The sequence below is a fragment of the Denticeps clupeoides genome, chromosome 19 (genome assembly GCF_900700375.1).
Source record: "Denticeps clupeoides chromosome 19, fDenClu1.1, whole genome shotgun sequence".
Taxonomy (NCBI): Eukaryota; Metazoa; Chordata; class Actinopteri; order Clupeiformes; family Denticipitidae; genus Denticeps; species Denticeps clupeoides.
This window is the reverse complement of record NC_041725.1, coordinates 1991681-2005675: the sequence shown is the minus strand read 5'-3', so window position 1 is coordinate 2005675 and position 13995 is coordinate 1991681. Positions and strand designations below refer to the sequence as shown.

At 39.3% G+C, this 13995-nt stretch overlaps 1 protein-coding gene across 2 annotated transcripts in view; it reads left to right on the top strand.

Annotated features, from left to right (window-relative positions):
• col4a3 (collagen, type IV, alpha 3) overlaps positions 1-13995 on the top strand; it is a 56324-nt gene that overhangs the window by 21890 nt on the left and 20439 nt on the right. For both annotated transcript variants that reach the window (XM_028961928.1, XM_028961929.1), the window contains exons 11-27: positions 570-605; positions 729-773; positions 956-1030; positions 1146-1190; positions 1414-1476; positions 1987-2031; positions 3833-3886; positions 3975-4016; positions 4218-4299; positions 6019-6054; positions 6135-6188; positions 6395-6559; positions 11572-11655; positions 11734-11823; positions 11899-11969; positions 12958-13146; positions 13407-13572. In XM_028961928.1, the coding sequence (XP_028817761.1) occupies positions 570-605; positions 729-773; positions 956-1030; positions 1146-1190; positions 1414-1476; positions 1987-2031; positions 3833-3886; positions 3975-4016; positions 4218-4299; positions 6019-6054; positions 6135-6188; positions 6395-6559; positions 11572-11655; positions 11734-11823; positions 11899-11969; positions 12958-13146; positions 13407-13572 (1342 nt within the window). The remainder of the gene's footprint in view (positions 1-569; positions 606-728; positions 774-955; positions 1031-1145; positions 1191-1413; positions 1477-1986; positions 2032-3832; positions 3887-3974; positions 4017-4217; positions 4300-6018; positions 6055-6134; positions 6189-6394; positions 6560-11571; positions 11656-11733; positions 11824-11898; positions 11970-12957; positions 13147-13406; positions 13573-13995) is intronic.

The window sequence follows — 13995 nt, the reverse complement described above, 5'->3', positions numbered from 1 at the left end:
GAATAAACAAAGTTGGATAAATTAATACTTTACTTTACTTTATTTAGCAGACATTTAAATACATTTAATAAATTTAAAAAAAATTATATTTAAAATATGGTACTGAAAATAATAAATAATTGAAGCATCAACAGCTACTAATTCTGCATATTTCGGCATACTCCCGTTAGGGTTTGCCACAGAAGATCAACTGGTCTGTTTGCACAATTGATAGCCCTCCTGTCATAACCCTCCCCATTTACTTGGTTCTGCGACGGGCATAAAGAAATGCACGATCACATGCATCCCAGTGGCTGGGTTAATTGAAGAATCAAGAACTACGTATTAATGCAATATGTTGAACCTCAACCTCTTATTACCCATCATTCAAAATACATAACTCTGTTACACACATAAACAGAAGTTGGAATCACAGAGAAAAACATTTTATTTGTTCTATAAATATAATACAAATTGATGGACCTGAAAAATCCATCAAGAATTCCTGAATTCTGAAATGTGTAAGACCTCAGTCTAGCTCACATTTAATTTGTTGTTTACTTCATGCCACTGCTTTCATGTGTTTTCAGGGGAATTTGGGATTTTCAGGACCAATGGGACCGAAGGTCAGTACTCAAATTCAAGTGCTCAAATTCAAATTCTGGTGTGTGTGTGTGTGAGAGAGAGAGAGAGAGAGAGTCTATGTGCATCTGTGTCTGACACTGCTGACACTGTTGGTTGTCCTACAGGGTATAGAGGGTCAGCGTTCTACTGTAGGTCGAAAAGGCCTAAAGGTCAGCATTTGCACAGGTTTTTTTTGTCCTTCTCTTTTCTTTCCCCTCTATACACTTGCAGGTGTGGTCTCCTCTTTTCTATCACTTCCATCCTGAGACATGTGGTATGCTAATGTGGTATGCAAGTTTATGTAAATTTTGACTAAATAATGGGTGATCCATTATGCCGTTTTTTTTGTTAGGGCAACAGTGGCCCCCCCGGTATACCTGGTAACAAAGGTGTAAAGCTATATGCAGAAGGACCTAAAGAACTGAAGGTTAGCACATATAGACACATTTAGACCCACAGTCACTCTTTTTTGATGCTGAGAGTATACAATGTACTAGTCAATAATGATAAAAATATTAACAATACATTCATTTGATTTGCAGGGGGAACCAGGGGAGCCTGGAGAAGTTGGTTGTCACGGCAAAAAGGTACTTTTTACAAATGATATTATACAATTTTAGAGCCTCTTTTTTTTTGCACAGATCATTGTACAGATTAATTTCATACAGTTCTCTGTGACTTTCAAATTCACAGCCTGTAGCCTGTTTATTTTAATGCGTGGTTGGCAACGTTGTAAGTCGCTCTGGATAAGGGCATCTGCCAAATGCCTCAAATGTAAATGTAAATGAATGACAAACCCTTTGTTCACAGGGTGCTATAGGACAATGTAATAGGCCTGCTGAGAAAGGAGACAAAGGAGACCATGGCAGTCAGGTAAAATAGACACACATCTATAGACACACATATCTATGCGCCTTGTTTTTTCCACACGCTTCTTGCGACCCTGTTGACTGTTTTGAATAAAACGCTTGATTGTTCGATGATCACGCTTCAGAAGCTTTGCAATTTTAAGAGTGCTGCATCCCTCTGCAAAAACTTTTCCGAGCCTGTCAAGTCCTTCTTTTGACCCATTTTGCCAAAGGAAAGGAAGTTGCCTAATAATTATGCACACCTGATATAGGGTGTTGATGTTATTAGACCACACCCCTTCTCATTACAGAGATGCACATCACCTAATATGCTTAAGTGGTAGTAGGCTTTCGAACCTATACAGCTTGGAGTAAGACAACATGCATAAAGAGGATGATGTGGACAAACTACTCATTTGCCTAATAATTCTGCACTCCCTGTATGCAAATATCTGAAATTGAATTGCTGTACCGAATTAAACAAAACTTTAGATATCTGCTCTAAAAATATTTACATGCTGTTTCTGTCACTTAGGGGCTAAGTGGAAGCAATGGATTCGGTGGAAATGAGGGTTTCAAGGTAACTTTTTTTAATCCCCTGTTACCTGGGTGTATGTTTATTATAAGTTAAACTTATTTAAGTTTATACGTAAACTTAAGTTTATTAGGTTGTTGTCATTATATTTTTCTTTGTAGCATCATCATAGTGAGAACATTTGATAAACTTTATTGTGAGTCCTTGAGCGCATTGTTGCTACCATTTAAATGGCTTTAAAATAACTGATTACTTCTATGAACATGCCTGCAAGCATATACACATAATGGGCAGAATCTTGACTAAGACAATTCTGCACAAAATACAATTCCTTCATTAAAGAAGGGAATCATTCTACTGAGCCTCTTTCATGGTGTTCCATTCTATGAAGTCTCTGTTTTAACCCTTTATATGTCATATTTGACAAATGCATTTCCAAGATCCATTTCATTACCATGAGAAATACACTTTGCATAAATCCCTTTTGTGTACTAACTGATGCTTGTCTATCAATTTAAAATAAGCACTTACTTTGTTCAAAACATATAGATTTACATTACATTTTTTAATGTTGTAAAATCGAGCAGAAAATGTTTGTATCAAAATGTATGAAGCCGCTATAAAGGGAGATTTAGTGGTAAATCCACTCAGTACACAACTGGCAGATGATGGAGGAAAAAGACCTCAAACAGGGGAAAAAGTCTATGGATCATAATGTGAACCAAAATATCGACAATTGTCCGGTGGTGTAACAACAAATCTGTCAACCTGGTGTCTTCTTTTGTTGGCATCACTCCCCAAGGTCAGGTCAACCATTGCAAAGAATTTTACCAGAAGACCTTCACTGTAATCTTTTATCTGAAGAGCTATTCATCTCATGATTTTCCCTCTAGATTGTCACACAAATAAGAGAGCGTTGTGCTTCTTTTCACTTTCTGCAAACGTCTTAAATTTGATACACTGTGTCATGAATAAATTTATTTTAAGTGAAATTTGCACACAGTGAAGAGTGTGCAAATTTCAATACTTTGTAATGTTTTCTTGTTTGGCAACGACAGGTCAAACAATTCCTGTAGGTCCTCACCAGATTTGCACACACTGTAAGCTGCTATTTTGCATTCTTCCATGCAGATCGTAGACATTCTTTTTTGCCAGGGCATTGTGTTTGGTATCATTGTCATGCTGGAAGCCACGTTTCATCTTCAATGCTCTCACTGATGGAAGGAGGTTTTTGCCCAAAATCTCATGATACAAGACCCCATTCAACCTTTCCTTAATACGGATTAGTCATCCTGTCCCCTAAAGAATAATGTTTCCACCCACGTGCTTCACAGTGAGTATGGTGTTCTTGGGATGCAACTCTTCCCCCTCCAAACACGATTTCGATTTTGGTCTCATCTGATCACATGACATTCTCCCAATCCTGGATGGTGGAGGTTGGAGTCTGACTGTTTGAAGGTGTGGGAAGGTGTCTTTTATACAGATAACCAGTTCAAACAGGTTCCATTAATACAGGTAACAAGTGAAGGATAGAACGAGTGGATAGAGTAGGTCTGTGAGGAACAGAATTCTTGCTTGTTTGAAAGTGCTAAATACCTATTTTCTGCACCATATACAAATAAATTATTTAAAAGTAATAAACTATGAAAGACAGAGACTTTCACATGTAAGTTACAGACCTCTCATCTTTTTAAGTGGGGTAACGTTCACAATCGGTGGCTGCCAAATGATTTTTTGCTCCACTTTCTCAATTTTTAAAAAAACGTTCTCAAATTTTAGGTTTAATAAAAAATTGTGTTCTAAACCATTGTGTATAAAAACAAACTGTAACCGATTTGTTCTTCAGGGAGATAAAGGGCTCTTTGGGATCTATGGACCTCCAGGCATCAATGGGACAAGGGTGAGAGTTTACACGTGTCCATGAAATCATCCATCAGTCCATCGATTAGTCTCTTGTCCTTTCCAACTCTTTCTCTGTCTCTCTCTAGGGAGAAAAAGGTGACAGGGGCCTGCCTGGTTCTCCTGGGGATGTAAGTACATCCAACTTTGAAGAATATGAACTATAATATGTTTTGTTGAATATTCAAATAAAATTGAGCAGAATTTCAAATCATGCTCATGACTGATAACCAGCCATCTATAAAATCTTTCTAATAATATTGTAACTATAGCAGCTACAGCTTGTTCTTATTGTGTGTCTTCTCTGTCAAACTGGCTGCACTTTAATACAGCTGGCTGAAGAATATGTACCTTATAAAGGACAACAAGGAGCTCAAGGGATTCCTGGGGTTCCCGGTGAACCCGGAGAGCCAGGTAGAAATCATAATCATCATCATTATCATCACTCTTTCTAAACTCTGAATTACTGTGTGTATGTATTGGGTTAAATATGGGGTTAACTGTGCCAGTATTTACTGTGCTTTGTGAGACGCTAAACAGTGAAATGGGTTAAGTAAATGAAAAGTGGCTAGGCTACCACTGCCCTTTAATATGAATATGAAAGTGATTGTGCAGTATAATAAATTATTATTAAATTAGCTATATTAAATTATGTAGTTACTGATATTTTTATGCACATTTTAAATTTGACTTGTTCATTGATATTAGTTTTTTTTTATCAAAAATGCATGCATTCAACCTGAAACATACATGATTAGGTTTTTAATGAACACCTGATCCTAATTAAGCAATAGCTGGAATGAAAATCCAGTAAATGTCGAATAATGAATTTAGTATGTGCATTTATAATTACACACACTACACTAAACACACTATGCATCTCTAAGATCACAGGGTCAAGGTCCCAGGTCCAGGTCCCAGCATTCCAGAATGCACCAAATATACATTTTAATTTTCATTTTCTATTTTCAAAAACACACAACCAGAAAGGAAAACCATCAGTCTGACCAAGTGGCACTTCAGGGCTGTTTCAACTGCAATGCTACCTACAACCGCTGCATTCATTTGGTCATCAGCAAATGCATAGAGGCCGTTACAGTTACGGAAAGCCAACTAAAAAGCCCTGGTTCATGGCAAAGGTTCATGCATGGCTAAGCGAGAGAGATGCTCTCAGGATAGCTAGGACCAACATCTCTCATGCCATCAGACAGGTAAAGCATGATTCCACAACACTGAAGACACGGATCTTATGGCAAGGCATTCATGCTTTCAGGCCTTCACAGAGTAGCACTCCCTGAGGAACTGAACAGGTTCTATGCATTGTTTGATGCACTGAACAAAGAGCCTGTTGAGGAAAGTCACACCTCCCACATCCGACCAGATCATCTGCCCACAGCTGCCGGAGGGGTGAACTTTGACCAAGATCAACCCATAAAAGTCTGCTGGACTAGACAGCTTTCCTGGTCAGTGACAGTGCTGATAAGCTGGCCAAGGTTTTTACAGATATCTTCACTCTGCCAGAGGATGGTCCCAAAAAGTCCACCACCATAACCTTGGTACAAAATAAATCCTCAGTGACCTGCTTGAATGATTGATTAATGTCCTGTCTCACTAACCCTTGTCATCATAAAGGGCTTAGAGAGACTGGCAGACATCCTTATCTCACCAAGAGAAGCAAGACGGTTACATCAGAATCTTCCAAATCTCCAAAAAGTTTGAAACTGCAAACTGGGTCTGAGCACCTCTCTGTGCAACTGGATCCTGGACTTTGTCAGAGAGGCCTGAGTTCATCCGTATCACCAACAAAATATCCATCAGACTGAACACAGGTCCACTGCAGGAATGCGCTCTCAGTTGACTACTGTCCACTAGACTATTTGCACAAATTCTGGGTCTTTACAATAGCTTGTAATTTTCATTTCTTGTACTTTAGAGTTTTATATATAGTTCTATTTTCATATGTATAATCTTTTGTAACTTTGAAATCTGGAGCCATGGTATTCCGTCCACCTATATGTATGTATGTATGTATATAGCTGAGATGACAATAAACTTGACTTTGACTAGTTGTGTTGTGTTAATGTGAGTTGCTCTGCATGTGAAATTGGTGTTTTTTTTTTTCTCTTTAACTAGGTTTTAGAGGATTCCCTGGAATGAAGGGAAAACCAGGTGATGCTTTATACTATATTTTACACCAATATATATTTATATTTTTTCAATTTACAATTTTGTCTTACATGTATTTTCAGCAATTTTAGGTCCGGTTCGAGGTACACCCCCTCCTGGGTTCATTGATCTTTCAGGTAAAAAGTAAACCGTGCTGAAAAAATTACAGAATCAAAACACCAAGACGGTATATTGACTGTAGAATTGTCAGGTGATGATGAGAAACTAAAGAATTTCAATCTCTCCAAGACATTTAGGAAAGCCAGTGATAAAAAAACACTTATTTTAGGTCTATTTTACAGTTTTGAACAAATGCTGCTGTGTATACACTGTCTTTCTCTAGCCCTTGTTCTGGCTGGTCACAAGGGTTGGCCTGGTCACCCAGGACCCACTGGGCTGAAAGGGGACAGGGGGGATCCTGGCCCCACTTACGTTGGGCCCCCAGGAGATGAAGGTGCACAAGGAGACCCTGGAGCCCCTGGTGATCCTGGACCTCAAGGGGAACTAGGTACTCTGCCTGTTGTGCCTTTTAGTGACATTGTATGCACCTTATGATTGTACTGAAGTCATCAAATGTGAACCAAAACTGCACGGATCTATGCTTCTGTCCAGCTTTACTTAAAGGTTAAGTGCAATTTTGGCATCATTTATACTGCATCAAATAGGGCAGTACCACACCAGAAACCTCTCTCGTAAGAAATTTCGAGATTTTCTTGTCTCCAACATTAATACTTCCTGGTAAACAATATATATTTTCTAAAATAAATAAAGAATAGAATAAAGAATAAGAATATTCTCTTTCAGTCATATTGAGAGGTCATCTAGCACACAGAAAAAGAGGCCTACCTATAGCAGCACCAAGTGTTTGGTAGTGTCTTAATGCTTGAATCTCGGGCAGATCTCTCTACAGCATGTTTCTCATTTTATGCATAACTAGATGCCATAGACTAGGGATCAGAAACTTTACACTGTGGCTTCCTGTGGCTTTGGAAAATAAATAAATAAATATTTGTTTAATAAATTTGTATTTATTTTTTAATTGTAGTTCAAAATTTGAAGATCTTGTAATAATAAAATGCAATGTGTTTTTTGTTGCTCAAAATATGTCACAAAAGACTGCCAGAGTTGTTAATCGGTTTATTCAATTGGAGTAGCGTTGCAAAATCTGAAGCCTCTTGGGGTGAGTAAACAGATGCAAGATTTAGTGTTTAATGATTTGCATATGTTGACTTAAAAGTAAGTTGTGCGCAGCTAAGTTAGTGTGACCAGATCCCCTTTTTGCCTCGGACGTGTCTGGCTGTGTTTTTAGAATTGTTTGGGTCATTAAAAATTTGCAACGTTATGAGCTTCTACATGCATATTTGTGATAGTAATCAAATGGCAAAAAAGATAATTACCTATTACATATATATATATATATATATATATAGACACACACACACACACACACGTATATTATTATCTTTATAACCTTATTCTTGCTTAAATCATTTTAGGGGAAAAACCTGTTTTAGGTCATGTGAATCTTTTTATATCTTCTTGCTATAGATTAGACTAAACACCTATTCACAAAGGGGTTTTCTCTTATTATATTGCTTCTGTTGTGCATCAACATAAAATCACATTGACTGCTGATGTTTATTTAATTTCAGACACATGAGAATAACAATTTAATTTGCATTTGTATACTGTCGTGGCCAAAAGTTTAGTGAATGACCCAAATACTGGTCTTCACAAAGTTTGCTGCTGCAGCGTTTTTAGAGAATTTTTGTCAGTTGTTTCAGGGGCTTTTATTAACAATTACATAACGTTTATGCAAAGAGTCAATATTTGCAATGTTGGCCCTTTTTTTCCAAGACCTCTGCAATTTGCTGTCAATCAGCTTCTGGGCCAAATCCTGACTGATGGCAACCTATTTCTTCATAATCAGTGGAGTTTGTCAGAATTTGTGGGTTTTTGTATGAGGATTGACCAGGGTGAGTTCTCAATTAGATTAAGGTCCGGGGAGTTTCCTGGCCATGGACCCAAAATATAAACGTTTTGTTCCCCGGGCCACTTAGTTCTCACTTTGGCCTTATGGCACAGTGCTCCATCATGCTGGAAAAGACATTGCTCACCAAACTGTTCTTGGATGGTTGGGATACGTTGCTGTTGGAGGATGTTTTGGTACCATTCTTAATTCATGGCTGTGTTCTTGGGTAAAATGGTGAGTGAGCCCACTCCCTTGGGAGAGAAGCAGCCCCACACATGAAAGGTCTCAGGATGCTTTACTGTTGACACGAGACAGGACTGATGGTAGCGCTCACATTTCCTTCTGCAGACAATAATTTTTCCAGATGCCCCAAACAATCGGAAAGGGGCTTTGTCAGAGAAAATGACTATATGCCGGTACTCAGTAGTTCAATCCCTGTACTTTTTGTAGAATATCAGTCTGTCATTGATGTTTTTACTTAGACAGAAGTGGCTTCTTTGCTGCCCTTCTTGACACCAGGCCATCCTCCCAAAGTCTTCACCTTACTGTGCGCTTACACCTGCCTGCTGCCTGAGCAAGTTCTGCGTTGGTGGTACCCCGATCCTGCAGCTGAATCATCTTTAGGAGATGGCCCTGGCGCTTGCTGCACTTTTGTGGGCAGCCTGAACCCTTCTTCACAACACTTGAACCTCTTACCTTGAAGTTTATGATTATCTAATCATTTTTATGCAATGCAGTGATGACTGCAGATGTTTTTCTTGCAGGAAGCATGGTTAACATAGGAAGAACAATGATTTCAAGCAACAACAACAACATTTATTTCTTATATAGCCCAAAATCACATACAGTATGTCTCAATGGGCTTTGACAGGCCCTACCGTTGACACCCCCCACACTTGACCCTTCTGCACACAAGAAAAAAAAGAAAGGAAGAAACCTTGGGAAGGAGTGATACAGAGAGGGACCCCCTTCCAGGGTAGAGTGAGCCTGCAAATGGTGTCAGTGCAGGGCTGGTGATGATTTGTACCATATAATAATAAGTCCTACAGTTGTAGGGTTGGAGAAGTCCAGAATGTAGTCCAGTGTCATGGTCTAGATTACGTGTCCATAATGATGCTACTGGTCCACTTGAAGATCTCTGAAGCTGTAGTTGTAATGGTGGTGGTTTAGAGAGCATCACTCTCTAAAGCGTCCAGTCTGCTTTTCTAACTCAATCAGCATGACTGAATGATCTTCAGCCTTGTGCTTGGAAAGTTTTTTGGGGGGATTAATTGCAAATTCCCTCTTTGCCATGAAAATGAACTTAATCAAATAATGTTCATAACGTTCTTGAGTATATGCAAATTGCCATAATAAAAACGGAAGGAGCTAACTTTGTGAAAACCAGTATTTGTGTCATTCTCAAATATGAACCATAACTACATGTATTTTCTCAGAAGAGTACGGAACTTTCTTCACACTTCGTAGTTTTGACCTGTTATCTGGTCATGGATTAAAAAGGAAAGTATTTGGCATAATGCAAAGTAGTTAAAAGCAGTAACACATTTTTTTCTATTCAGAAATAACTAAATTCTAGGGTCAGGGGGGAATAATGGTGGTGGATGTGAGGGTTGTAGATATTTCAAACCTCAAAACAAAGCAAATGTCCCACAAGGCATTTTCTTGGACAAACTGAAAAATTAAGGACTACATGACTCCAGTGTCACACAGTATTTTCACTGGAACAGAACACTCATTTTTGGACCAGAAGCTCCATCAGAGTTGTTACTTCTCTTGTAATGGGGTGAAGCGTTATGGGGTGGGGGACCGTGAGCTGTTGGTGGTAAAGTGGTCTTTAGAGGTGTGACAACAGGCCAGATGGGTGCTAGTTCAGCTTCCACGTCTATTTCGCTCTGGTAGTTAAAACACCAAGGGCCGATGCCCTCGCCCAACTCCTGACTCTCCATTCAATTCATCTCCTGTCCTCCCTCCAGAAAGTGTCATGGGGCCTTTCTTGGGTCTCTGGAGACCTGGATCCAGGAAGCACAGGCCACTGACCCTTTTTTTTTAACTTTGTTTATTGGAATTAGAGCATGAGCAATAACAATACTCAAAAGGTTACCAAAGAAAACAGCTCAAACAATCCCCAGTCTATACCCCAATAATAACCCCCCCAAAAAAACAAACAAATAAATAAAAACAAAACTGATCAAAAGGAAAATAAAAAATATATACATACAAATACTACACCAAAAAATATAATAATAATCACCCCAACAATCAACCTATACAAAAATAAATAATAAATAAATAAAAAACCACCACTGCAGAGCACCACCGAGGCATGAACTGTATCACCCAGGAACAGAAGGGAAATTCTTCTTCTTAACTAGGTCAAAAAAAGAACCCAAAATTTTTTTAAATGTCTTATAAGGGAACCCCTAAGTGAAAGTCTTATCCTTTCCAGTTTAACGAACTAAAGAATATCTCGTATCCAGTGAATTTGGCTGGGAGGTTTAGAGGATTTCCGGTTCATCGTAATTAAGCTTTTTGCCAGTAAAAGGTCAGCACATCCCTTTGATGGGCAGATAGTGAAGGAGGCGAGGAGAAAACCCCAAACAATGCCCCAAGTGGGTTGGGCTCTATTATTTCCCCCACAAAATCTGGACATCGGTCACACAATGTAATGATGCCCTCATAGATTCGTGACAACCGCACCTTAGTGTAATATGAACGGTGTAAGATCTTAAACTGTGTGAGGCCAAGTCTAGCGCAAATAGATGAACATGAACTCGCAGCAGATCCTCCCTCTACCCATACCTTGTTGTCCCTGGACTCACATCTCCCTGAATTTAGTCACTGGTCTGCAGGCTGCGGAGTGCCTCAACACCATCTTGACCATCGTGGATGGGTTCTCCAAGGACCCCTTCCGACCATCAGCTTATTCGGGGCTGCCGCCAAACCGCGTTCAGTCCTCCTCCAGGCGACACCTGGTCAGACAGCGATTCTGGGTGGGTGACAGTGTAGCTCGACATCCAGGACCACAACAGATGATCACGCTCACAGATCAAATGGTGCAACTGCCTCGCAATTGGGTTACACCCCCCGACATTAGCTGTTTCGTCTCGTCACAGCACTTAAGATTTTTAATAAAAAGTTTAGTTACAATTTATATATAGGTGCAAGAAACGTGGCAGGAAACATAAATGGTGCTAAAGCAAAGAAAGAAACAAAACAAAAAAAAATAAAAAAATTGTGAGGTGTGGCATCATATGTTTCACTGGTGAATTAGGGGTGCAACAGTTCTCGCGGACTATGGACAGAAGGAGACATTTATTAACCTCTGGTATTTCAAACGTACTGTGCCCATTTGAATGACTGCTACTGTTCTGTTGAAGTTAAAAGTGTAAACACAATGTGAGCGGCGCTCTGCCCCATCACATAACACAGCTTTCACATCTGGAGCCCCATGCCATATGGAAAATGTAGCACCAGGAAGATGCATCTGATCAAATCAACCCAGATAAGGCTCATTCAGTCTCATTTACAGAATTTATGTATTCTTCCAGATGCCATTTATGGGAATGAGGGGCCAAAAGGACTGAAGGGCTTAAGTGGTTCACCAGGAGTTAATGGTGATATGGGTGAACGAGGTACAGAGCAATTATTCTTTTTTCTTTTTTTTGTCTCAAGAACCTTTTAAAAGTATTATTATCTTTTGTTTCACTCAGGTGATAAGGGTGTACCATGCAGAATTTGTTTTCCAACTAAGCCTGGACCTCCTGGACCACATGGAGATCCTGGCCCACCTGGACTTGATGGTAGAATAGGAGAAAACAGCATTTTTAGTGCTTTTTTCTTATACTGTGATATGCATTTCATCTGTCTGTTTGCAGGCCCATTGGGACTCCATGGAATTAAAGGTAGCCAGGGAGACCAAGGCTTGCCTGGTTCTCGTGGTTTTCCAGTGAGTTCATAAACATTTCTTGTACATTAGCTCTTCACTATTCCTTACTTTCATGAAAATATTTTTCACTTATTATTGCTGTTTGTAAGATTGTTTTCAGTTATATAAAAACACTATTCACAGTGATCCTGAGCACAAAATAAGATCTGAAGATCTGATCATGATGAGGGTCTGTAGTGTAAGTTCTCCTTGCTGGCATACTACAAAACGGGCGGAAGGAAGGATTTCTACCGTTATCTTATGTGATCTGTTTATGGTTAGTTCATGTGATGTTCATCTCTGAGTTTTACCCTTCGCCCACAGGATGTCCCATGAGTCGTTAATTGTCTGAAGAGATAGGTCAAGGCTGGTTCCTTACCTTTGGTTCTCTGATCAAGATGGGGAGGCTTTGTTCAAACATTCAATGCTTAGTGGAGTAATTTTTAATCCATTACAGAGTCATGAAATCATGTGCATGTTCCCTACAAATCACACAATGTATGACCAAGTTTATTTTTTTTACCTCTCCTTCTATCCACCTTTTCTTTCTTCTTAGCGACCTTATTATGTTATGCAAAAGTATGAAGCCATCATAGTTGTATGTATGTTTTTGGATTGGCTAGTGATAGATTTGAGGAAAAGACTAGCCAAGAGTGAAATTTATAGAGTTTGGGTGGTTAGGTGAAACCTGGGTGTGCATGTTCCCTTCCACCTTATAAAATTGTAAACTTTGTAAAAACATATATTATTCTAATTTGGAGTGTAGTTTGTAAACCGTATAGTGATTTTAGAATAGTTTTTAGTCACTAGTGGTGCTTTGTGGGGGGAGTGTTTGTGTTTTCTTGATGCTTTTGCATACTTTTTGAGCCCTTTAAATTTGTTAGACCGTTAGCTAATAAAAGTGAAGATATTTGGACTTAAAGTAATAAAAGGTAAAATTGTATTTGAAATTTAAATTGTAATATAATTATGGATATATCTGTGGTAACACTGAATTTGTTGTCACTAGGGCCATAGAGGGACCCCAGGTGTCAGAGGACCTCCAGGTCCAAAAGGAGATCATAGCTTCACCAGCAACATAGGAAACAAAGGAGTAATGGGACCACCAGGACAACCAGGGGCACGTGGGGCTGATGGACTACGTGGACCCCCTGGATCAGGTGGACTGAGAGGCTCACATGGCCCAAAGGGTGATCCGGTCAGTAGCAAAGGTTACAATCCCGAAACCAGTGCATTAAGTCAAAAGACAGAGAGTACAGATTTTTTATCTGGCCACCAAATGATAATCATAATATTGATTTTTTTTTTTATTATAGAATTATTAAATTAAATAATAATTAAACAACAATTTAAACTAAATTAAATTACTATAATAATTGGCCTCTCAACACACCTCGTAACAGATTTAATGGTCTATGTAGTTATGGTGACAAAGGCTTCATTTGAGGTGTTCTCCAGAGAACTGGACCAAATGGGGACCCCGGTGAACCAGGCAGAAATGGAGTTCGAGGAACACAAGGGCCAGATGGTATCCAAGGCACTTTTGGGGTTGGGGTGCCAGGGCTTCCAGGGCCAAAAGGCAACCTTGGGATTCCAGGATTTCGAGGACCACCTGGTGATTCAGGTAGGTGATGAAAGTTTGTCATTTTTCTTATATGGAGTTTTACTGTGGTTCCCATTGTCCTTATATTTTCACCCGAATGCTATGAATTGTTACCAATTTATGAAATGTAATTAATGGTTAACAACATGGATGGATAGACCGAGAATTGAGTTTAGTTATATAACTGATCTGTTGGGCAATGCACCTGTGCTTTATCTCATCTGCTGTGTTGAAGAGGATTTGCACATAAATGTGGAGACACTCTGGTGTTATAAATCACTCCTTACACTCTTCCACTCTGCCTGCACTCTCTCCTCCACCATCATATCTCCGCCTTTTAGCCTCTCTTCCACCTGCACTCTACTCTCTCTGTAGAGCACACTTTCATCTGCAAACATCATAGTCCACGGGGAGTCCTGTCTGATCTAATCAATCAAACTGTCG